The 25,539-nt window shown below is 38.9% G+C and overlaps 2 protein-coding genes and 1 long non-coding RNA gene across 14 annotated transcripts in view; 2 read left to right on the top strand and 1 right to left on the bottom strand.

Annotated features, from left to right (window-relative positions):
- KIAA0825 (KIAA0825 ortholog) overlaps positions 1-18,937 on the bottom strand; it is a 248,248-nt gene extending 229,311 nt beyond the window's left edge. For 4 of the 10 annotated variants that reach the window (XM_027662937.1, XM_027662938.1, XM_027662934.1 and 1 more), the window contains exons 1-4: positions 18,324-18,823; positions 3,477-3,543; positions 2,789-2,896; positions 1,674-1,737 (exon numbers count right to left, since the gene is read on the bottom strand). In XM_027662937.1, the coding sequence (XP_027518738.1) occupies positions 1,674-1,682 (9 nt within the window). In that variant the 5' untranslated portion in view covers positions 1,683-1,737; positions 2,789-2,896; positions 3,477-3,543; positions 18,324-18,823. Of the gene's footprint in view, positions 1-1,673; positions 1,738-2,788; positions 2,897-3,476; positions 3,544-18,323; positions 18,824-18,847 lie in introns of those variants that run through there. The other 6 variants (XM_027662930.1, XM_027662928.1, XM_027662935.1 and 3 more) reach the window with 4 other exon arrangements.
- Positions 322-3,667, top strand: LOC113956402. The gene is made up of 2 exons (XR_003530836.1): positions 322-625; positions 3,517-3,667. It is a non-coding gene; the product is annotated as an uncharacterized LOC113956402 (long non-coding RNA).
- A 15-nt stretch (positions 18,938-18,952) lies between the features above and the next one.
- Positions 18,953-25,539, top strand: part of SLF1 (SMC5-SMC6 complex localization factor 1) — a 34,638-nt gene continuing 28,051 nt past the window's right edge. The window contains exons 1-5 of one of the 3 annotated variants that reach the window (XM_027662953.1): positions 18,953-19,062; positions 19,562-19,675; positions 19,836-19,911; positions 22,182-22,425; positions 24,545-24,707. In XM_027662953.1, coding sequence (XP_027518754.1) covers positions 19,048-19,062; positions 19,562-19,675; positions 19,836-19,911; positions 22,182-22,425; positions 24,545-24,707 — 612 coding nt within the window. In that variant the 5' untranslated portion in view covers positions 18,953-19,047. Of the gene's footprint in view, positions 19,063-19,185; positions 19,441-19,561; positions 19,676-19,835; positions 19,912-20,156; positions 20,309-22,181; positions 22,426-24,544; positions 24,708-25,539 lie in introns of those variants that run through there. The other 2 variants (XM_027662954.1, XM_027662955.1) reach the window with 2 other exon arrangements.

Genomic DNA, 25,539 nt, shown 5'->3' with positions numbered 1-25,539 from the left:
TCCCCTCCCTCGACTGGCTGGTGATATTGTGCCTGATGCCTCCCAGGACACGGTTGGCCCTTCTGGCTGCCAGGGCGCTGCTGACTCATATTCAACTTGCCAGGGCCCCCAGGTCCCTTTCCATGGGGCTGCTCTCCAGCCTCTCACTTCTCAGTACGTACACATATCCAGCGTTTCCCCATCCCAGGCGCAGGATCTGGAACTTGTCTTTGTTGAACTTCATATGGTTGGTGATTGCCCATCTCTCTAATTTGTCAAGGTCTCTCTGCAGGTCCTCTCTGTCCACAAGAGAGTCGACAGCTCCTCCCAATTTAGTGTCATCAGCAAATTTCCTAAGTATTCCTTTGAATTTTGTGTTCAAGTCATTAATTAAGATGTTGAAGAGGACAGGGCCTAAGGGAGCCCTGTGGAACCCCACTAGCAATCATTTGCCAGCCTGATGTCACCGTAACTCTTTGTGACCAATCTGTGACCAATCTGTGAGCCAGTTGCTCACCCATTGCATAACACGGTTATCCAGTTGTATACCGGACATTTTGCCCAGAAGGATATTGTGAGAGACAGTATAAAAAGCTTTGCTGAAGTCCAAAAAGATTACACCTGCTGGCTTTCCTAGATCAAGCAGGTAGGTTAACATGCGGTGACATGGATACAGAAGTAAATGTGAAGGTATGTAGATGATATGTACTTCTCTCTAAGATTGTCCCTCACAAACATTTTCAATCCTGTCTTATTTTAGCGTGGTTGTCTGTGTTTCCCATTTCCCCATCCAGCCCACATCAGTCTGGCACTCTCGTGTCACATCTCAAGTTCTGTGTGCTCTGCTACCAAAGCCCCTCCTTTACTACTGTCCCCACTGTGTTTTCAACACCACCATCTCTTCTCATGACAGCCTTTATTTTGCAAGTCTGCAATTCTATGTAACCTCTTTTCTCTCAGTCATTCTGCTCCCCATAATCCTTTTGTTCTGCTAGATGAATCACTATGGATGCTAATATGCTTCTCTCTAATGTGAATACAGGTGAAGATGAGATGCTGGCATGGCTTAACTGTTCAAATGTTGCATGACATTGTTTGAAAGATATGAAGCTATGGCTATGCTAAATAACAGCAAAGGCTTTCATGTGTCACCTCTTTTCCTTTTGAGTTACCTAATTTCCTATAAAATCTACACTACACTAAAAATCTACTCTACACTAAAAACTGTCCCAAAATACAATTTTTTGCAAAGTTTCCATACTGGAAAACAGAAAAGGAAACAACACAGAAATGACAGCACTCTTCAAACTTCACTAATCAGATGTCTTACTTCTGCACTAACTTGCCTATTCAGAATTGAAAGTTTACCTATACAACTAAGAGATTAAACAAAGGACTAAAATTAAATAATACATTGTATATTCATTAGACACCAAAAGATGCATACAGTTGGCAGTTAATGTATCTTCAGCAATTAAAAATTCAGCTATATGAATATTGCAATAATTTGGGATTTTAAATTATTTATCTTGAAGTGGCAGAGAAGATCACTATTCAAAAATAGCATGCAAGATGCAAGTCATGAAAAATTGATGTGAAACAGCAATATAAGACTTCAGCTCATTTTAAGCAAAACTATTAATGCTAAAAAATTCCTACCAAATTCAAGTCAATGTAAAAAGAAATTTTATGACCTGTTCCATCAGTTCTTAATCCTCAGTTTTATTCTCTCTGAAGTACACTAGCAAGCTGTATGAACTAAAAAAAAAAAAAATAAAAAGAGGGATAAATCAAATCACAAAGGAGAAAATTAAATTCTTTCTGAACCACTCCCTTTTTCCTTCTGTTTGCCCCCTCTAAGATTTCATTTTCTTCTACACTTCTCCTCCCAAATTTCCCAATGAAAATAAATGCCGGATGGTTTTCTGTTAAGTCAGAAAAATCATCTATAACTGCACTTTACTGTACTTGCTGCTTAACACATCCCCACAGTGAACCTAACATTTAGAACCTATCATATCAACACAGTCATCATGATCCAAGCTGCAAGTAATAGAGAGTGTCACTGTCAATTTTGCTTTCTTATACTTCCTTCCCTTCACTTCATCTGATTTTAATAATCCCTGTCAAACCACAAACAGTCCAAATTATTTTCTTGACACAGATGCTTTCAAGGAAGAGACAGAATCTCAACTTTCATTTAGTGACTACAAAAGCAAGCTGTCCAACTGGACAAATATTAGTTCCACTCTTGACAATCTCTACTGTAAAGCATGCTTTCGAATTTTCACTGAAGCTGCCAAGGGTTTGAGATAAGCTTCTTGTTTAGTGTAGATTGACTCACAGGATTAGCTCACCAACAACTGTCATGTTTAAAGAAGCCAGCAGTCTCAAGTAAAAAAAAAAATTGCTTGTAAAAGATCACAACTGCTTCCCATCAGAAGCCTCATGGGAAACATTTGTTTAAATACCTCAAATTACTGTCTCGTGCATGGGCCTAATTCAAGACTAACCAAAGCCAGTTCAAAAGATTCTTTGGTAACTAGTCAGCATACACCAAAACAACCTTTGATTAATCTATAAAATCACAACAAAATGCAGAGGTATATGCATAGATGGTGTTCAGAGTTCCACAGCAAGAGAATTATACTTGCTACTAATACAGCAGCCTTTTAGTCCTCTTTTAACAGTTTGGGCTGACAATTGGCTCTTCATGATCACTCACACATCTTCATGGCCAGATATCCTCCTGCTTGCCTTTTATTTCTGTTTTCCTTCCTAGTGAAGAGTAAGAGTTTTAAGAGCTTACCGTACTCTTCTCCTTTAGTATGGCCAGTCAAAGAACAATCTTGATACTCAGCAGAATATTGATTCTACCACAGGTCTGCATCAGATCAGATCTGTATGTTCTTTTATTCTAAAAAAAGTATCTGATCAAATATCACTTAAAGGAGAAAAAAAATATAAGTAACACACAGACCAATGGTATTGTCAGTTTTAATCAAAAGGACATTGATTTAAGCCTCTTTAAGTGCAGTGCTTAGTCTTGACTATGTCTTGACTTCCAGTTAACTATCAGTTTGTATTCAGAGTAGAACTCATAACTGCTACCAGCTAGCTTTATGCATTAAAAAAGCACAGGTTATATATCATTTCAGGTTTAAGCACTACCAAACAGAACAGAAATAAGAGATAGGAAAGGCATCTGTATATTAACAGAACAGTATATTAAAGTACAAATATACTGATTGATATTAAAGTAGGTCTGCACCACATCTAGTTAATGGTAACCAAAATAACTGTGCAAAACTAAATCTTGTGTCTAACTGGCTTGGAGTTCTGTAACTATCATGGAAGATAAAAAAAATAAATCTTAAGACAGGACCTTCCTACTAATTCACAATCCATATATAAATGATTTTTTAATCTAGTTTCTCAGAGGTAGCCTTTATATTCCCAGAGCACCCTCTCTATATTTTTACCCAGTTTTGTCTTACCTGATAACTTTTAAGATTTTATATCTTTATTTCGTGGCAGGAAGTGGAAGTCATCTCAACTACAATGCTACAAAAGTAAAAAAAAAAAAAAGCATAACCAAGAAGCAATTTTAAAGAATACTTATCCACAATATCTTTCCATTGCTGTTGAAGAAGAAAGAAAGGAAAATAAAGCAATAGTTACTGTGAAAGGAACTTCCTTCTTCTCAAAGACATCTTAAACTATACTTTCACACTCCAGCCTTATCATAGGGCAACTAAGAGTCCGGCAGCTGTCAGCTCACAAAAGAAACATCCTGTGTTCGTGGCTAAGTTCGTTTACCTCTATACTATTGATTTATATATGCCATGGAAATGCCATGTGGGTACTATGCAAGAATACTCAGCCTTAATACATTCAGCTATCTCTTCTGGGAAGATGCTGTATCAAGAATACTATTTCAAAACATGATAAAGGCAAGAGTGTAAAAAGGTGAGAGAATGAATCATTACTTAATGCATTCACACAGGGGAAAAGAAATCATTCTTTGGAACAAGACCAGGTCATAAATTACTGTGCAAGAAGGAAAGACAATCACCTGATTTGTGATGCAGAAAGGGGTTCCTCCTGCCTACCTTAAATGACTGCTGTAAAATTTATATTAAATTCTCTGGTGCAGAAAGCGCTTAGCCTTTGGTTTCACGATTAAGAGAGCAAGTGTTCATAAATATCTTATAAGTGAACACCATGCACTGTATTATTTCTTACATAATTACAAGACCTAAATGAGTTGTGCAACCAGCCACAAAATGCAACTACAGTGTAAACAATGTGCACTACTTGCCTATTACTTCAGAACAAAACCTGGTTGAAAACTAAAGATCAATTTTCGGTTGTTTTGAAGGAAGACAACATTTCAAGTTTCTAGAAAGGGAGGGGAACATCACAAACTAAAGGAGTAAAATTTTTTTCTTAGGGTCACATTAATATTTTAGCAAATTTCTTTTCCCTTATATTAATTTTAAAGAATTTTACAACTGTTCTTAAAAAATAAAAAATTAATAAGCCATGTAATATTCAATTTGGAAATGTATATTACAATCAAATTTTTAAGTTTTAATCTATATATTTTTTGGTTTAACTGCCTAAAACCGAGTATAGTAATAACTCTAGCAAAATATCCTTCAGAAGCATGAATATCCTTCAGAAGCAAATTATTTTTATATAAGAGCCCAACAGTGAACCTTAGAGTTTCAACTCTATCCTATTAATCTGTAAGATAAATTGTGTTTTTTGTGACCCAGCCAACAAGATTCCTGAGCCAAGATTCCTTTCACTTGTACACCTCTGTGAAACAGTTTTGAGGATGTTACAAGCACAAACAAAATATCCAATGAGAAAAACAGCTAAAGGCACATATTCTGAATAAGGAAGAAAGTGTTCAAGGATACAAAAGGGGTGAAGCATTTATTGAAACAACATATTTTTTCTAGGTAAGCAGTAATATCACAACACACTTATGCTAATCTTCGGAGCTAAAAATTACTCAGAAACTTTAAGTTTGTTCCAAATAAGTGAATCAAAAGTCAATAGCTTTGCAAGTGGGTATCATGTAATGGCATTGGATGAATCCTTTGAATTTAGTAGCAAGGCAGACTGGAATGATTTTTCCACTTTCTTTCTCCATCGCAGTGTGCACCAGAGATAAGTTTATTACAGGAAAAGAACAAAGAGAACTGTATTCCTCATTACTCCCTATATCTGCATTACCTGACATAACTTACATGTTCCCAGTCAAATGGCATCTTAAGAATTAAAAACTTTATGGAGATTACTATTCTTATTTCAAACAATCCACTTCTTTATCTGTACCAGTGGATGATACAGCTCACTAAACCAATTCCTTTTTAAATGATCACGAATTTTTATTAAAGTTAGGTTTTTGTGCTATTATGCATTAATGGTAACACAATAAAAAGAAATTAAGAGAAATTGATTAACTGTAGTAAGAAAAGAGATTCAGACTACTTGAAAGAGAGGTCACATTTTCTGACCCTTTTTCCACCAACCTTCCTACCAACCTTCTGTAGCAGCCACTTGGCCTGTGCAAGACTATTAATCTCTATTTACCAGGCAGCTGAATAAGCACTGACGTTGGCATGGGGCAGGTGACTGAAGTGAGTGACTGGTGCAGGCCTGACCACTTGGCAGCAGTGCCAGTCTATGCCAGATGAAGTTGACAAAACATGATGAAAATAATGGATTGCCTTCACTAGGGTTACAGACCTTGAGAAATCATCTCTACAGAGGGACTGAGAGGATTTGTTTACACGCACATGCTAACTTACCTGAACAGAAAGTTCCATTACGTTTAACAGCAACAAAACGAGAAATCATATGTAAAAAATAACAGAAACTGTTCACCTGCTTTTGTTTCACATTATTTTAAGTAATTAAAATTCCTTTAACAAGTCTTTCTACATACTCTACATCCTCTTGGTTTATTCAGTACTGACCACTAAAAAGAAAGTGGTTATTTATGTGGAAAAGAATTGGGAATTCTTAGTACTTTCTGGGGGTTTAGCTAAAGTAACCCAGGACTAAGGTTCCTGTAACTCATAAGTTCCATAGAAGTATCAGCAAAGAAAAAAGCAAAGGAAGTTTAAAAGAACATGTACATACTTATGCATGTAAGTTTGATAACAAGATAGCCCCTGTTCTTTAACCAATACTCTCTCACCTGTGTTTAAAATTAAAAACAAAGCCAAGAAAGCCCGTATTGTTTCCACTGCTTTTATTATTTTTCTGAAAACAGAATACGAAAAAAAACTGTATAAAAAATGACAGAAAGGTTGTAACTCCAGCCCACAAAAGGCAAGAAATTTAAAGTTAGTCTGACATTCAATCGTTAAATCACGCAATTGTGCTTATTTTTTAAGAAATGACAGTGCAAGGTAATGACAAGTTGTCAGCCCTAACTTTGAATTGCCTGAAGTTTGTCATTTGGTGTTTGTGTCACAACCTTAATGCTATTTAAATGTAGTTTTTAGTATCTATTATTTAAAAAGGTCTACTTTACGACAGCAAAAAGCTTTGATGGAATAATCCTCAAAGTGCACTGTAGTGCTGGTATGCCACTTCATTAGAAGTAGTGCATAAAATATATGCTGTTGACAAATCTAATTCATTAAAGGTGAGGTAGAAGAACTTTAAAGCAAGTGGATGGCATCATTAGCTACAGTTCCTTTTATAAATTATTCTTCTTTTCCCTTTTGAATGACTTTGTCAGTGTTCCCTTTCCAGACAGTGTTTTTGCCTTAAAATTCAGTACCTTCAACATGTTTGCACAAGTTAAACAAGTAGTTTATTCACTAAAACTGAAACTGTAAGCAGAAACAATCACACTGATTATTTCACCAATATTAACTAATGAAAAATACATTTAAGCAATAATACAGATAAATAGATTCAACCAGGTTGGAAAAGACTCTGAGAGCATCAAGTCCAACACTTGATCCAACACCACTGTGGTTACTAGAACATGGCACTAAGTGCCACATCCAGACTCATCTTAAAAACCTCCAGGGATGGTGAATCCCTGCCCATTCCAATGTCTGATTACTCTCTCCGTAAAAAATTTATTCCTAATATCCAACCTAAACCTCCCCTGGCACAGCTTAAGACTGTGCCCTCTTGTCCTACTGCTGGTTGCCTGGGAGAAGAGACTAACACCCACCTGGCTATAACCTCCTTTCAGGGAGTTGTAGAGAGTGATGAGGTCTCCCCCTGAGCCTCCTCCTCTCCAGGCTAAACAATCCCAGCTCCCTCAGCCTCTCCTCAAAGGACTTGTGCTTAAGTCCCTTTACTAGCCTTGTTGCTCTTCTCTGGACCTGCTCCAGGACCTTAATATCCTTCCTGAACTGAGGGGCCCAGAACTGGACACAGCACTCCAGGTGTGGCCTCACCACTGCAGGGTACAGGGTCACTTCCCTGGTCTTGCTGGCCACACTGTTCCTGATCCAGGCCAGGATGTCATTGGCCTTCTTGGCCACCTGGGCACACTGCTGGCTCACGTTCAGCTTCCTGTCAATCCAAATTCTCAGGTCCCTTTCTGCCTGGCTGCTCTCCAGCCACTCTGTGTCCAGCCTGTAGCACTGCATGGGGTTGTTGTGGCCAAAGGGCAGGACCCGGCACTTGGCCTTGTTGAACCTCATCCCATTGGAATCACACCATCTCTCCAGCTTGTCCAGGTCCCTCTGCAGAGCCCTCCTGCCTTCCAGCAGACCAACATAGCCCCCAACTTGGTGTCATCTGCAAATTTGCTAATAGTACACTACATTGATCCCTGGGGGACACCACTAGTGACCGGCCGCCGACTGGATGCAGCACTGTTCTCCACCACTCTCTGGGCCCGGCCCTCCTGCCAGTTCCTAACCCAGCACAGGGTGCCCCTCTCCAAGCCATGGGCTGCCAGCTTTTTCTGGACTATGCTGTGGGAGACAGTGTCAAAGGCTTTGCTGAAGTCCAGGTAGACCACATCCACAGACCTCATCCACCAGGCAGGTCACCTGATCATAAAAGGAGATCAGGTTGGTCAGATAGGACCTGCCCTTCCTAAACCTGTGCTGACTGGGTCTGATCCATTGTCCATCCTGTAGCTGTTGTGTGATTGCACTGAGGATGATCTGCTCCATAACCTTGCCAGGCACTGAGGTCAGGCTGACGAGCCTGTAGTTTCCCAGGTCCTCCTTGCAGCCCCTTTTGTGGATCAGCTTGACAATTTGCCAACTTCAATCATCTGTGACCTCCCCACTGAGCCAGGACTGTTGGTACATGATGAGAGTGGCTTGGTGAGCTCTTCCACCAGCTCCCTCATCACACTAGGATGGACCCCATCTGGTCCCATTGTGAGATTTGTGAGGATCCAAGTGGTTCAGTAGGTCACTAACTGTTTCCTCCTGGATTACATGGGGACTATTCAGCTTCCTGTCTTTGTCTACCAGCTCTGGAAGCCAGCTGTCCTGAGGACAACCTGTCTTACTGTTGAAAACTGAGGCAAAGAAGGTGTTAAGTACCTCAGCCTTTTCTTCATCTTAGGTGACTATTTTCCCCCCATGTCCAACAAAGAATGGAGGTTTTCCTTCCCCTCCTTTTGCTATTGATGTATTTGTAGAAGCACTTCTTGTTATCCCTAACAGAAGTGGCTAGATTGAGTTCAAATTGTGCCTTTGTCTTTCTAATTTTCTTTCTACATGACCTAACTATATTCCTAAACTCTTCATGAGTAATCAGCCCTTTTTTCCATAGTTGGTAAGCTCTCTTTTTTCCCCTAGTTTCCTTTAAAATCTCCCTGTTCAGCCAGCCTAGCCATCTTCCCTGATGGCTCGCGTTTCGGTACACTGGGACTTTCAGGTTTATCAAACATAAAATTTAAAGATGAAGAGAAGAGGAAATTACACAGTACAACAGAGTAACATTCTGGCAGCATTTTACATTGCTATTCAGATAACTTGGATTTGATATTGAATTGAATTCTGCAAGAGAGATCAGGCACATCAGAGAGCTGAAGGCTAGCTGACATATTTATTTATAAAAGGAATTATATTACTCGGATTTTTAGGTAAAGATCAATATTTGTATAGGAACTAAAGACTACAGAATGGTCCATAAATAAAGTTAAGCTGGTATTTGAAGTACAGCCCATCAGAGCAGCCTTCCAACAGCTAAAACAGATACCAAGTCAAAATCTGATCAAATTTCATCTTAGAATATCGTTGCCTGTGAGAACATTTAAATTCTTATCTTCAGATAAGATAAGATCAGAAAGAATTAAGTACTGTGGTCTTTAAAACCCAAACAGTGCAGGAACTGAATCACTAAAAAATAAAGTGAAAAAGAATACTTTTGAGGACTGAACATACACAAGTTATAATTAAATTCCACTAACCACATATTCAACAAAATTCTAAACTACACTGTACACACAGAAACTGAAAACAAAAAAATCAAAGTTTCTTAATCAAGGATTCTTATAAAGGGACCTGAATCTATTCACTTGGAAAAAACAAATAAACAAACAAACAAACAAACAAACCAAAAAACCCAGAAATTTTTGCATAGAACAAATAATCATACTTCAATATGTCACTACCCTGTACATATATTTTCTAATGAATTAGCTGGATTAGCAAAGAATTTTTCCAGAAAAGCCCATGAACAGCAGATTATACCATCCTACGTACTTCTAGACAGATACATGTACACGTACACATTTTTAACTAGATACTGTCTCAGATTAATGCTTTACTGTCTCTTGCAAAGACAAAGTAATTCCAATACAACACTTACTCTGAAAATTTAAGAGATGAATGTCTTACTATGAAAAAAACAGTTTATAAGTAACTTAAATATGGAAACATTTTCAAACATAATTCATCAAGGCCTATTTTATGCCCCCAAGGATTGCAGCAAATCAGTATTTGGAAGTAACTCTAAATGTTTAGAATAAAACCCAACAGAATAATTTTCTGTAAAAGTTCTATGAGAGATAACATACTGTTAATTTCTAGTCTTCTATGTTTGAATACACAAATTTCCTTCTAAAGGTCCTAGTCAAACCTCAATGTGCCTGATTAGAGCATCCTGTCAACTATGCCAGCTTAGTAGAGTAGCAGAGAGAAAACTCTTGGTCAGGTGCAAGAAATATGGCACTGACTATGTGGATGACTATGATTATGTTTATTGCTAATACAGCATCTAAATATTGTCAATGCAGTGTTGACAATAAAGGGTTATAATATCAGCAGGCTCACCTAGAAACATACAGGTTTACCATCCTTGGGCCTCACAGAATGCACAACTATACCTCCATGTGTGACTAGATCTTCGTGTTTTTATAATCACGCATCAAAAAGTGAGTGTTCCCTGCTTTTGGGGCTTGATGTACCTGGTAGGCATCCCTGCTGGGAGGTGCAGGGAAATGTCTGCAAGTCTGGGAGACTAGTTTGCCCACTCTCCAGCAGGACACCAAAGTCAATCACAGTCATCAGAGCTCCCCCATCTCTGGAATACATCAATTATGTGAGCATCCAGACAGTTACTCCTGCAATTCCCACCTGCTGTTCTTACCTTAGGACAATTTCCACCAGTGTTCTTATCTTAAGACAAATCATATTGTCTGTCAGAGACAATCACAAAGAAGGAGGCGTGTGTGTTGGAGGGGAAAAGGGAGGGGAACCGCACACAAAAACCCGACTATTTTTCATTGGTCACATTTATATTTCAATCAGTATCTAACATTTACCTTGGAAAATTAACATCATGTATCTCCAAAATGTTACACATATAATTCTCCTAATTAGTCTCCCCATTAATCCTCATCCTGCTCTTTTTCCATTTTGCTCTCTCTCCTGCCATACAGTCTTACATGACAGTCTTACTGCCATACATGAAACATATATGTCATTTTTGTTTAAGCCTTCCATCAGCGATAAATGGGAAGAGTTACCTACAGATGGACAAATGTACTGTGGTGTCTCCACTCCAGGAGACACATCTCAAAGGCCATCTCTGCCCAGAATCCCTTTGTGAACTGAATTCAAAATCATTCCACTTACAACATACTTATTACTGAAAAGATTCATATCCTATTTACTGTTGGTAAAAGCAACTCTTCCTTCAAAGGCATTTCTTAGGCCCTGTAAAGGGGGCTTCTGTTTACATGCAAGCAACTGGGAAGTAGGACTTAAGGTACCTAAATTCAACTCTGCTAATAAATCTTTTGAAGATGCTGTTGGGAATGGGGAGGCAGGAAAAGGAGAAGAAAAGGACTGGCATCCTTAGAGAGTTTACTCTTATACAGAAGAGCCCATAATGCCTTCTCAAAGAAAGTTTTTATCCTACTAACAATTGCTGAAGGATTCAGTGTTCCCAGTCAGGGATTTCAGTCCTGCTCTTACTTCAACCCTTTCTGATGATATTTATGAGCAATAATGTTGCTAACCACACAACTCTTCTGGTCAATACTGGTATTCCGGATGGGAGAAATCACTGACAGCAAAAACCTTCTACACTAATAAATGTCATTATTTCATTTGGGAAAGTGGAAGAAAAGAGGTAGAGTCCTTATCTATATCATTGCTTCAAAGCAAGCACCCCTTCTGCAAAAGGTCTAGACACTTTTTCTGCAATCCTCAGATTTTTAAGGTAGCTGCTATTTGGAGAAACTCAACAATTCTCAAAAAGCTCTTTGGACTACAGAGCAGAAAAGGACATTGCTGTCTCTTTATGAGGGGGAACATTTTCCTCATAGAACAGAGTGGTATGGGAGGACAACTTATATGTCACATCTGCATATGCCAAAGCCAAGTTGAATCATACAGTAATGCTTGCAATAACCAAACTTCACTTAACTCAGTCTGCAAGTGTGATGAAAACCAGTCAGTCATTATGCAAAATTTCCTGTTCATCCAAATTAAACAAGGTCCAGTGAGAAAAATTAAAATTACTGATGTTCAATTTATTTTGCGTGAAAAGCCTATCTGAAGAGAAACCCACTTTCTTATGGTAATAGCTTACTATATTAAGAAGACCATTTTTTAGGATTACTCTAACAGTCAATTTTGGATTTATTCGGTGGTAAATGTTGTCTGCTTTTTGAGTCTAGTAGACAATGATTTCTGGTAAGATTAAAAAAAAAACAACAACAAAAAACCACACCAATCAAACAAACCAAAAAACACTAATCATGTTAATTCTGAATGCTTCTACCACAGACTTCATGAGACACTGATTGATTACTCAGAGTAAGTTGTCTTTGGGTGGTAGCCTGGAAATCTTAGGGATGGATGACTAAGTGGTAAGAATACAATAGTTATTTGCAAGATCTGCTGATAACAGGGGTTCCATCTTAAGGGACAACTAAACAGTTACAAGGAACCTCTACCATACTCTGTTAACTGCTCAAGTTTCTGCTCTGCTCTGGTGAGACTCCATCTGGAGCATTGCCCAGCTCTGGGGCCCCCAGTATAAGAAGGGTGTGGACCTGCTGGAACAATTCTAGAGGAGGATGACCAAGATGATCACACATCTGTGCTATGGATACATTGGGGCTGCTCAGCGTGGAGAAGAGAAGGCTCTGGGGAAATCCTACCATAGCCTTTCAGAACTTAAAAGGGGGCTTACAGAGGGTTGAAATTAGGTGATCTTTAAGGTCTCTCCCAACCCAATCCATTCTATGAACCTCACCTTAAGTAGCAAATTTTTGTCTGACACCTATGTCACAACTACATAGAACCTTCCAGTTACATATTGATAAAATACACATAGGGTAGGGTACTTCGTACTTTCTTGCACTTATTGCACCTTCATTATCTTCCCTATGATAATTTACATCACACTTTCTCCTAACTTCTTTTAACTATTTTTTTTTGCCTTCCATCCACAATCATCTATATCTTTTCCCTACCCTCTGTACTGAGCTCAAGTACAGCGAACTGCAGAGAAGGTAGAAAGTGTACAGGCAACACATTACCGCACTGGTTATACTAATTTGATTTTCTAATGTCTGTGAGCCAGGGTTCATGTTTATCTGCATTCTGGGCATCTATCATGCTGTTGGCAGTTGCCTAGTCAGAAATAAAACTGCAGGGAGAGAGGTGTTATTGCAGAGCAAAAACCATTCTAGAATATTCATAGTATATATACTGCTATTTAACAACATACAATTATTAAGAAAAAATTACAATATCTGCATTCACCATTTTAACTGCATTTACTTAGAGAAGAAAAAACAATCAAAAGACAAAGAAAATGCATTTTACAACACACTCAAAAAATAAGAAATCAGCAGCAAACACAATCTGAACAAGTTTACAGGCATTCTCAAACAACAAAAAAAAGAGGGTGAAAGGACTTTGATGAATGAAAAATTGCTGATCATAACAGAATGGATCTGCTATGTAGGAAAAAATACTAGAAAGTCAATGGGGGAATTAGGTCAATTAAGTATTCCTGGCAGGTACAGAGGATTTAGAACAGGGCAGAAGAACAGTAATAAGATTAAGAAGGTCCAAGCAGCAAGGGACTAACTCATGTCAGGCAAAGAAAAGAAATTTGAACTTCATGTGAACTTTATGTGGTAGGAAAGTTAAGTATTAAATGCAAAATTAAACCATTCCATTACCTGTATTTTAAAAGAAAGAAACAAACATAGCCTTAGTCCAAGTCATGAGTGACTGAAAGCACACTAATAAAATACAGGTCACTATGTCATTAACAAGTGAACTAATACACATAAAGTATATAGATTGGCCTCATGTACAGAAAAATTATTGAACAAGTTGCTGAACATTGTGCTCTCTTCATTTGTCCATCGACATTGATTCACTGACCTACATTAATGGAATGTGAGTTGGCAGAAGGGCAGATGAATGCAAGGAGATGAGAAGACACACTGAGCTTTAATAATGATGAGAAAAATAAACATTCTTTGGAAAAAAAACAGTTACATGAAAGAAATACAAATGATACATCCTGAAAAGAACATGAAGATGTTTTTAAAAATAAGTACAAAGTTATGATAACTGAGAATTTATATAATCAATAAGGCTTGAAGAAAACCAGCAAATTTCACAATGCTTGTTCCGCCTTTCCTATATTCATGAAAAATTACAGATACATTTATAGAAAGATGATTATTATTATTAAGAAGCTATTCTAGCTTCTGTGGACTTATATTATATTATTTCTAATTCTTGTAATCCCTTACCACTACAGAAGAAAATTGAAATTCCTTCAGTTTCAGCCAGAGGCAGAGCTTCATACTGAAGACGGACTTATAAAGTGGACTCAAAGGGGCACAAAGTTAGACTTTTCTCCACATGAAGGCAGTGTGGAGACACTTCATACTGTTTTAGCTTTTATGATTGATTTTTCAGTATAATTTCAGGGTTGGTTTTTTTACAAAGCTGTGATTACTAAATGTTTGACCAAAATTTGCCTATGGCATTGTGAGTTTTGTTTTGTCAAATGATACTGTTTTTAAAAGTATACACGTTATGTTTAGACAACAGAAGGAAAAAAGCTCCAATTAATAATTTTATTAACCTCTGAAATTGTAATCAGTCAACTGATAAACTTGTTTACAGGATGGAAAATATTTTAAGCACATAATGCAAAATATCTTACACTAGATAAATCTTACAGACTATATTTCACAATGGAAGAGATGCCTATGCATGGACTATCACTATCACAATTGCTGCAAGTAATTACATAAAATTTTCAACACAGAAAGTCAAAAGTTTTGTGAGGGACAAAAAACAGACACATACACACACACACACACACACAGAAGCAACAATAACAAAACAAAAAAAACCCAACAACAAAAAAAACCCCACGACCAAAAAAACCCGAAAACCCAAAACATTAACTTGCAAAATTAAGGAAAAAGTGGAAGAGGCTTGCAGAAAGAGGCTGTGAGATTAACAGACAAGAATCAACAATGATCCCATTAACAGCAGCAGCACCAATGAGGCCTGGAGAAAGGTAACTGCACATATTATGTGAAGTAAACTAGCTATCTGGTAATTGTAAGAAGTGAAATTTTAAGGTAAAAGACATAATGGTAATACAATTATATGTAGAATATATAGAAAGCAAAAACTATAAGGTAGAAAGCTAGAATAGCGCAATGAAAATGGAATTTCTCCATTGTCTCTCTAGGTAATAAAAATTAAGAAAGAAAGTCTGAAAGAGATGGGCACCTGATACACTAAGTAAACTCTTTTTGTGAAGAGTTCTGATCATGGCTTCTTAATGAACTGAGGACATAAGAGCTGTACGGCCATTCTTGCTAGTCCTTAAAATGCAATTAAAAGTTTTAGAAGTGAAATACCTTTTGTGTAGCACTGAAAATCACTTCTCCATTTTTATAAAAGACGTCACATGCAGTGTAGAAGAGAATGTGTAGAAGTGAATACCATCTAAAACCCAGAGACAAACTGCTCAAATTCAATGTATAATACTGAGCAACTAAACCATATATTTGACAAACACACTAAAAGAACAAAGGAACATAGAGGTACTTAAAAGTAATCAGTTAAAAAGCCTCCTCCCTAGAACCTATGCAACATAATACTAAGACATACTTGGCTACTATAATGAGATCACAACGAAGATGGAAAAGGAGAAAATATTTTAGGCTTTTTATGAAAAAAATAATAGAATCGGAGAGTAAGTGAAATCTAAACTTATAAGACATCCCTAAAATGAAAGTTAAAAAATGTAATTGCTTAACTACACTTTAGTAACAATGTATTTTAAGGTGAAATTAGATGTGAAACACTTGAGGCCTTGGTTATTTTGATTCCACACACTTGTGCCAGAGACAAGGAAAAAATACCTAATTCTTATAGGTAACAAATGGTCATCATTATAGAATCATAGAATATCCTGAGTTTGAAGGGATCTGCAAGGATCATTGAAGTCCAACTCTTAGCCCTGCACAGGACCATCTCCAAGAATCACACCATGTGCCTGAGAGCGTTGTCCAAACACTTCTTGAACTGTGTCAGGCTTGGTACTGTGACCACTTCCCTGGGGAGCCTGTTCCAGTGCCCAACCACCCTCTGGGTGAAGAACCTTTTCTTAGTGTCTAACCTAAACTTCCCCCGACACAGCTTCACAGTTTTATGCAACTTCTTCACCAGGAATTAGTTTACAGTATTATATGCTGAAGACTCCTCCAGTCTGTAACACTCCAGTCCCGGAGCTGCAGGCTCATGGGCTTAGCGAGGAGTTTTACTTTTGTGTGTGTGTGTGTGTGTGTGTATATATACATATATATATATATAAGGTTCTTTAATACCTCAAGAGAGCATTAAGAGAATAACCCATGGACTTGTTCTCAAGAGCTATCTTTATTAATTTAGGGGAGAAAATAAGGGAACTTGGCAAAAAGTTCAAAAGTGTACCACAGAAGCTAGACAAAAATGTTCCACCGCAATACTGACCCAGCAAATACTATTCCACAACACGTAAGTCAGAATCCAATCCCCCCACATGAAATCCAATCCTTCCAGCTCCAAGCCACCCAAACCAGCAAGAAAGGAACAAAGAAAGAGAAGCAGAGGAAGCAAGAAGAGACAAGGAGAAAGAGGAAGAGATAGCTACCACTGGAACCTTGTGGAAGACCAGCTCTCACATGTCCCAGCGGCAGGGCCATGACACGAGGCAAATACATGCCTTTGGTTTTATCTGCTCTGGTGTCTATGGCCAACCCCTCCAGACCCACCAGCCACTCTGGGGTTCCAGGTCAGGGTGAGGGGCAGTGTTCTCACTGACCCTGCCAATCTGAGCTGGGTTAGGAGCTCCAGGAGGTGTGGTGTGTTATAGTTTTCCTGGGCTATTGTGACTGACAGCTACTCTGGAGTTTCCCCATGTGGGTTCCAGGGGCCTGCCATGAGGGATACAACACTACCCCTCTGTGAGGTTTGACCCATCCCTTCCCCCTCTACACACGCCCCCACCCCCAAAGAGGTTCTGACCCAATAACTGCTGGCGTCTAACACAGTCCTGTGGCAAAAAACTAACAGTTTTTGGTTCAGTAATGATTAGTAGTTAGTCCCGGTTAGGAAGAATTAAACTGTTTAAAATAAAATTTAAAAGAATTAAATTAATACCTTTACAGTCTTGACAAACCAATAGCGAAGGTACAAAGATGCAAGAGATACAACATAGAAAATGCAACTAATCTTCACTGTCAATCAAGAAGCGCAATCAATAAATGTAGTCATTTAACTCTGAATACTTAAGATATTTTTTTTCAGTGTCATTTATATAAATAAACTAATGACAAAGGTTGTTGATGGTTATTTCTTCATGCTTGCATACAAAAATATAACTGCAATGTTAAAGAAACAAAAGATAGGAAAAACTTGAGTAAGCATTCAGTGTACCAGAACACCTCATAAACAGCAACACAGGACTCATCTGAGGCCTGGAAAAACTGTTCTTCTGTTGTGATATTTGGGAAATTCAGGCTTAAAATCAAGTGTCCAAACTGCTGTCAAATTTTAGAAGTCTGTAGCCAGGTGGTTTTGGCTTTTCTTTCCAAAGGAATACATATGGTACCTATGCTTTACAGCAATGGTGAGTTCAATGGTCATTGCACCCATTGATCTAAGCTGCAGTGACAAAAACTCAGCAGTTGTGAAAGTTTTGCTTTCAGGAAAGTTTTTTCCTGATTCCATTTGAATCAGGATGTGTGCCTTCTAGTCTCAAGTTATAGAAAAAAGGAATAAAAGTGTTCTAAAAAGCTACTTTTATTCACTACAAAGCATTGACAGATTTCTTGTGCACTATCCATTCATTGCACTGCATGACACAGGAATAGTCAAAAGTCCTCTCTCAAACACAGAAAGGACCAAAATAAAGTGTGGAACACCAAAACAAAACCTGACGAACAATCACCATCTTGGCATTTCTACATTTCTAAATTCTAAACCGAGTGCTTGAGATACAAGCTGAATATTATTTTGAGCTCTTCGTATTGCTTTGTAATTTAAAAAAAAACAAACCATGACTCTCATAATGAAGAGTCTGCACCCACTTGATCAGTGGGGCAGGAATCCCTTCACTAACGGGGCAGAAATCCCGGTACGTGGTTTGATTATCTGGCTGTAGCAGTATCTGGTCACTTGCCCTGAAGACCAACCATTATGAGGCACAAGGCACTTCGAAAGTTTCTCAGAGATACTGAGAAAATGGTACTGAGGGTCAGAAATCCCCAGCCCCTTTCCTGACTTTCATAGCCAGTCTGTTCCAGAAGAAACACTTCAGCTTGCATCTACATAGAATTCCACCTGGTTCATCTGTCAGCTTCCTCTACTCTGTGAGGTCTGTTCCGTCATCCAGCACACCCCTATCAGACCGCCTTCCACAATTTTAATTCTGCCGAGCAACAGACATAGTGATTTTCAGACTCCGAGGCAGCGCCGACGCGTTTCCCAGCTCGTCCTCCGCCACTCGCCCCCAGTCTGTCCCCGCCTCCCCTAGCCCTGGGGGGACCCGCTCCTCTCGGTCTGAGGGCAGATTGCCCCTTCCCGCTCCGCGGTGAGGTGCAAAGACGGGCCCGCAGCGCCGCGCCGCCAGGGCCGCCTCAGAGGGACATCAGCGCCGCCTTCCCGCAGCAGGGGCGGGCACCCACCGGCGCCTCGGCTGCCCGAGGAGCCTGGGAACTGCGCAGCGCCCGGCCAGGCCGCGGAGGAGAGAAGGCGGCCGCGGGGAACCCCGGAGCTGTGCGGGCGGCCGCAGCGGATCCCAGCCCTGTCGCGCTCGGGTCGCACGGTAAGGGCAGGGGAAGGGCAGCCCCGCCGGAGCCACTTACCGACCGGCTCCGCGCCGACAGCCCCGGCGACAGCGGAGCGTCCGTGACAACGTCCCGGAACGGCCGCTCCGCCACATCCGGGGGCGGGGCGGGGGAAGGCGGGATCGCGCCGGGATTTGAACGAGGGGCGCAGCGTCCAGCCGGGACGGGGCCGGGCTGGATCCAGGAGCCGTAGGGCTCCAGCACAGCGCCCGTTCCCCATGCCCATGGCCTGTGTACGTGATCGCCGGGGGGCTCCCCCGCCGCAGCGATGAGGGCTCGCTCCTCAGATCTTGTCCGGGGGCGTCGCCAGCCCGCCGCACCTCGGTGGCGGTTTCGTGAGAGAGGGGGCGGCGGGTTTCCCCCCCGGCGGGCGGTGAAGAACCTCCCCGCACCTGCGGGGTCCGCGCAGCAGCGGAGCAAGGGTTTGAAAGGCGGAGCCTACGGGCATCCCGGTGCACAGCCAAGATGCCAGACCGGAGGGCTCGGCCCGTTGCAGGCCGCAGTTTGGGCGTCTCAGGACTACCGTCTCAGGACTGCCTTTGAGATAACAGTGGCAGGGAGCGAGAGCTTAAAATGTGGTCTACCGCCTCAGGCAGCTTTCTTTTGTCTCGGTGTGTTTTCCCATTTCAGTGGCAGAGAAGTAGGAAATGCTAGTCAGACTTTGCAAGCAACTTTTCGTGGTGTATATTTGGTGTGTTAATGTTTCCTTTTTGTTCTTCTTTCTTTTAACAGATGGCAAGTGGCAGCCAGAAGCAGATAATCCAAATAACTGGATTTAAAGAAAAAGAGAAAAAGGCCCTGCTCAAATGTCTGCTTAAACTGAACTGTGTTTTTATAGATAGTAAGGTATTGTTCACCAAGGTACAGAAAAGAGGGTTAGAGCAGAAAGTAGAAATGCAAGCCTTAAAAGAAATAACTGTGCTGTTGTTTAGTTTTGTATAAATAGCCAAGGAATTTAAACTGTTTCCAGTGATACAAGTGTGTTGTTTTGTTTTTGTTTTGTTAGAAATACAGAAATTGTACACATCTTGTAGCAAAAAAGCTGTGCAAGAGTGAAAAAATCTTAGCTGCCTGTGCTGCTGGTGAGTAAAAGGTTTACTGCTAAATTTCATAGCATCAGAGCTGGGTCTGGAAAGGAGACTTAAAAGGGTTATCTGTTTTCATTTTGTGAGTGAACTGTCTTACAAACACTCATTCTTCTTCCATTAACCTCGATTTTTAATGTAGTATTATGTTCAAGTTATGATTTACTTCTTTTTGTTTAGATTTTTTTCCTAAATTGTATTCCTGCTCTCCCTTTGTTGGATCTACACCTGTTACCAAACAGAAAATGTTGTTGTATATTAGATCCTGCAGTCATAAGCAAATTACATGGACACTTAAAAATGGATTGCTTAAAAGGAGGCAGAGAGAATATGGACACCCATAGTGTCCATAGGAGTGGATTTTTGACACCAAATTCATTTGCAACATTCACTGGTAAAGCTCAGTCTCTAATTTCCTGTTTATGCAGCAAGAAAAAATTCCAGACTTCTGCCATTCTGACACTAGCCTCTGGTCTTTCCTCTTGCTTCCTCTTTGACTGAGGCCTGGTGCTGCAATCCCATACATAAGCAACTCAAATGCTTTCAGAATGAGAATTCTGTATTTTAAGATTTCATTATAGACTGATTACAGGTAAGGATTCTATGATGAGTTTAGACTATCTTGTAGTTATGAGATATCACAATACCAATTTTAACATGATCTGTATTTTCCCTATATAATACTATGACAAAGTGGTAAAGCAATTTTTAGAATGGCTAATCTTAAATTAAGCGATAATAGACAGAAATAATTAAACATGTATTTGTATTTAAAGATATATATAAATTTCTTGATTTCATGTTTGTATGCAGGGGTGTGTATATATATATATATATATATATATATATATGTGGATGATTCCTTGTACTAATGTAAAATTCTCATCTCACTCTTATCAAAAAGGAAATAACTAAAAGTCTCCATGAGGGAAACAATATTAAAATACCTATAAATTTCTGGCATAGCACTTTGTTTTAACAATTCTAAACCTTTGAATTAATGTTTTCTTACTTTTTGGAATTTAAAACATGTGGAGATGTTTTCTTGAACAGAGTGGAAGTGGTATATGTAATGTCCACATGGCAATACAAAACTCTGTCATGCTTCTCTACTTACAAATCTTCCACAATAACATCTAGCAGTTTTTAATCTTGAAGAGGTGCCATTTTTGCATAATCATTTGTCTTACTCTTGATGGCAGAGACAGTGTATTCATTCCTACTGCAAGTAATGAAGAAAGATAATGTTTAAACACATTCAGAACTCTGTAGGGTTGAACAGTAATACTAAAGGATACCAGTTGTACTGACAGAAGTTTTGACATGGAAATTTCAAGTGGAAATGGTTTTAACATGCAGGTTGTGCACAACATACCTTTTTCAGTCATAAGTCTACTGGTACCTATGCTAGGTTTTGTAAAAGTACCATCTGTGCTCCGGCACTGAGACATTTTGCCAGTCAACCCTGCTGTTCTGTGAAACCAATTAGGTTCTCACAATTCAAGTCAATTTCTCTTACAGTGTCTTCTGTAGGTAGTGTTTCAATACAAGAGCAGGATACTAACCACTGCTCTTGACCTGAACCTGTAAGAAGAGAGAGACAGAGAAAAGGGGAAGATCATTACATACTGTATCAAAAGCATACATGCGGAAGATGAAAGAGAAGAGGCGGAGGAGGTGGAGTCAAGGGATGAGAGAAAAGGATGTGAAAAGAAGAAAGGGGAAAGAAAAGAGTCTAAAACTGTGTCCCCCAAATATTGATATTCACTACACTAGCAGTGCAAGTAATTTTGAGAATATATGTGAGAAAGAGCTTACATGCTAAAAGTTTATTTCTTCTTTTAAATCATTGGTAGTAAAATATTTCTTCATTTTAGTACATTTGTGTAAGTGTCAAATGGTATTAAAAATAAAGTGTTTGCCAAGGTTCTGTGGAATTCATAAGAACAAAATCTGGGAAGCTGAAAAGATGTATTTGGAGATTTTTGAGGAGATAGACAATTATTTTATCTAGGAAGGGTAAAAAGGCACTTCATCGGTAAAAGAAAACAGAATGATCATTTTCAGTGGCATTATGAGACTTTTGATTCTAAAGTCTGAAGCGGAGAACTCTTGTAACAGGAAGAAGTTTTTAAAATGGTACTTATAATTTCAGCTTTTATTTGCACAAGAAAGGTTTAAGTTAATTTTATATTAGTTCTTCAGCTGATTGCCATTTGTCTGCACAAAAAAAATCTCTTGTAGTTGACAGTTCATTTGCTTTTTAGGAAAGTGGGTACTAACTAAGGAGTACATAATTAATAGTGCTGAAAGTGGCAGATGGCTTGATGAAACAACGTACGAATGGGGATATGAAATTGAAAAAGACACCCATTATTCACCTCAAATGCAATCTGCACCTAAAAGATGGCGCGAAGAACTGACTTTCTCTAGTGCTCCAGGGGCCTTCCACAGATGGAAAGTTGTCCTTCCTGTTAAGAAAGGTGATAAACGAATGGCATCTATTAGAAGGTAGGAGTATATGTCTTAAAGCTTAAGTAAGGCACAATAAAGCACTTATTGTATGGTTGAACATATTTTTGCTCTTTCATCCCAGTTAATTTGGCCCATAATAACCTCAACTCTCCAAACACTGAATTATTTTCATTAATATATTTCCATATTTTTATAATGACTTTAAATCTGTAACATCACTGCTTTTCTTGCTTTCTTTTAGTATAGTGTCAAAAATAATGTACATTTGTGTATGTTTTTATCAAGTAAGCTGCTGAGAGAAACTTCTTCACGAGGCAAGAAATGTAGACTTACAGTTTTTATGAGTGTTTATTTTGTGGGGGTGTTAGATTCAAATAGTAGCTGGAATAGGACACCTTATTTCACTTGGCTGGGTGACCTTAGACTGCGCCTTAAGCATCTGGGTCACACTGTTACTGACCTGATCGATCTTTGTGTCACATCTGTGTAACAGCTTCTTGTAGTTCTGAAGATCTAATTTGTGCTTATCAGATGTTTCTGATATGTTGTAAATACATATAGTTTGGAAGGGAAGGACAAAAGTATTAATGAAAAGCAGAGGAAAGGGAAACGATTGAAGTGCAAGAATTCTGGGACTGTGTTTTTCTTTTCCATACTCTTCTTACACATTTGGATTCATTCATTTAAATACCGCACAGAAGTACAAGTAGAGCATATTTAAGTAATATTTGTATCTAGTACAGTAAAAGAAACATCTCCTGACAGTGTTTTAGAGCTTTCCATTCAATCAAAAACTGTCCTGCTCTCTGTTGACATCCCAGTTAGTCTGCTCAGGTCTAGGCATGCCACAGATGCACAGGCAAGAAGGGAAGTGCAGTTTGGTGAATCATAGTACAGGGCTGTATGCTACATCACAGGTGCCTATCTCTTTCTAGTTCATAGAGACGAAGTGAGGTGTAGCTGAAGTTACCATCTTTTGATTTTGCCAACGGAATGCATTCTAAGTGTGCTATTTTCCTGGCTGAGTGGAAGAGTTTATTATGTCCTGCCACACTTGTGAAAAATGCTGCTTCTTTTTCCATAAAAACTGCTTATGCAGATCTTCACGATAACACTGTTGAAATGGTGTCTTGCACAACCGTCTGTTTGCAATAGAAATAACCTTTTATGGGAACTACATCAGCAAGAGAGGTGAACAAGCGGTTTTGTGAAAGATGTCTTTTTTTTCCAGACTGTTTCCCATACACTCAGCATGGGAATCCTTTTACTCAGTCAGGAAAAACTGACAGGTGGATGGTTTTTGTCTTCAGCAAATACTCTTTTCAGTCATAAAGGCCACTGTAGCTTTGGGGAAAGACCAATTTTTCTCTAATATTTAACAATACTGTACCTTTTTTCCTCTTTCTATACTCTTCTTGCTTTTAGTGCCTAGCTGTTGGATGGGTGTGTGAGATCAGCAGCCTTTTCTTTTTACATACCTGGATTATAAAAAATGAAATATATATCCAGAATGTCACAAGACCTTATTTTTTCCAGCATTTTTTTTTGTCTGGCATCTTTTCTAAAACATTGGAGTACTTGCAGTAGTACAGCTCTGGAAATTGTCCCTGGGAAAATTCTATGTAATGGTGTCCCAAAGACAAACAAATCTCTTCTCTATATATGATACTGGACAGTGCCGGTGCTGTAAATGTGTTATGGAAATGTATTATTTGTATTATGAAAATATCAAATTACAGTTCAGAAAAGCAGTGTTCATTTTTTTGTAAACTGCTTGATTTATAGGAAGATTTAATTGAAAGACTGTATCATTTTGGGGGAGATAATGCAAAAAAGTATAGCTGCTATCATCAAATTTGATATCTGAAAAAGTGCACAGGTAAAGCTTTCTATCAGATAGGTAGGAGGTGTATATTGATTTTAATTAATAGTATTAAATTGTGAGGAGAAAGATGTCTTGTTAAGTGGGTTATTTAGTTTTCTTGAAGGCTATTAAGTGCCCTTTTATCTTTCTAATAAAGTTTATGGAGTGCCATACATACATACATGCCTTATTCAGTTGCACTTACGTGCTTGTAGTTTGTAAACTATATTGTGGCTTTAGGCAGTATTAATATAATGGAGTAAATACATCTTTCCAAATATGTTTCTTTAGAGTTCTTCAAGCTGGAAATGCAGCCATATGTTCATCTCATGATGCAGAGCACAGTGTAACTCATATATTCATCAATAATAACGTTTGTCCTATGCAAAACAAAAAATGTGTCTCAGAAGCTCAGTACTACCCTTTGCAATATCTAGGACATTACCTTTTTGAGGTGAGTAAATTATTTTATTGATTACTGTAAACAATGCAGTGTTAATAATAGAGAGGTATATGATCAGCCTGAAAGTTTTGTAGTTTGATTAAAGGTAAGACAACTTTCTGATGCTGAGACTGTGTATCCAAGAGGTATGAAAGCTTATGAATGTATACAAATACCTGAAGGGAGGGTGCAAAGTAGACAGAGCTGGGCTGTGGTGCCGTTTGACAGGACAAGAGGCAATGAGTATAAACAGAAGCACCGGAGGTTCTGTCTGAAAGTCAGGAACCACTTGTTACTGTAAGGGTGATGCAACACTGTAATAGGATGCTATCTGGACATGGTCCTGGGCCAGTGCGGAATTCAGTAGAATTTTTTGTTACTATTTCCTTTAAGAGAGATGCCCAATGATTCATAATTCTTTGCTTACCAGGTGCAGCGTTCAGAACTTCCTAGTATTTTGATCTGGAACTACTCAAAGGCCTCAGAATATTCTTTTAATATGGTAGTTCCTCAGACTTTGGGGTGACTTTATTCAACTGCTAATTGAAAATATTACCTTTGCAAGCAAGTAGGAGCTAAAACTATGTTTGTTACTATTTGAAAACCCTTTACATTCTTTAGATCAAAATACTTTGTACTCCCTGTAATAAAGCTGTTACAGAAGGGCGAGAAGAAGGTTGGAAGGTCTTAATGTTTACACCCTGAATAAAACACATCAATGTGGGCTCTTACTCTAGTGCTTACTCTCTTAATGAAACTTGTTCAGGGAAACTGTTCTCATTTAAACCTTTCAGCTAAGATAGACATTTACATTAACAGATGAATGAGTGTCAGATTTTTATGG

This window comes from Corapipo altera, unplaced genomic scaffold (genome assembly GCF_003945725.1).
Source record: "Corapipo altera isolate COAL_440 unplaced genomic scaffold, ASM394572v1 61167, whole genome shotgun sequence".
Taxonomy (NCBI): Eukaryota; Metazoa; Chordata; class Aves; order Passeriformes; family Pipridae; genus Corapipo; species Corapipo altera.
Note: the sequence above shows the minus strand (reverse complement) of the source record. Positions and strands in the feature narration are given on the sequence as shown.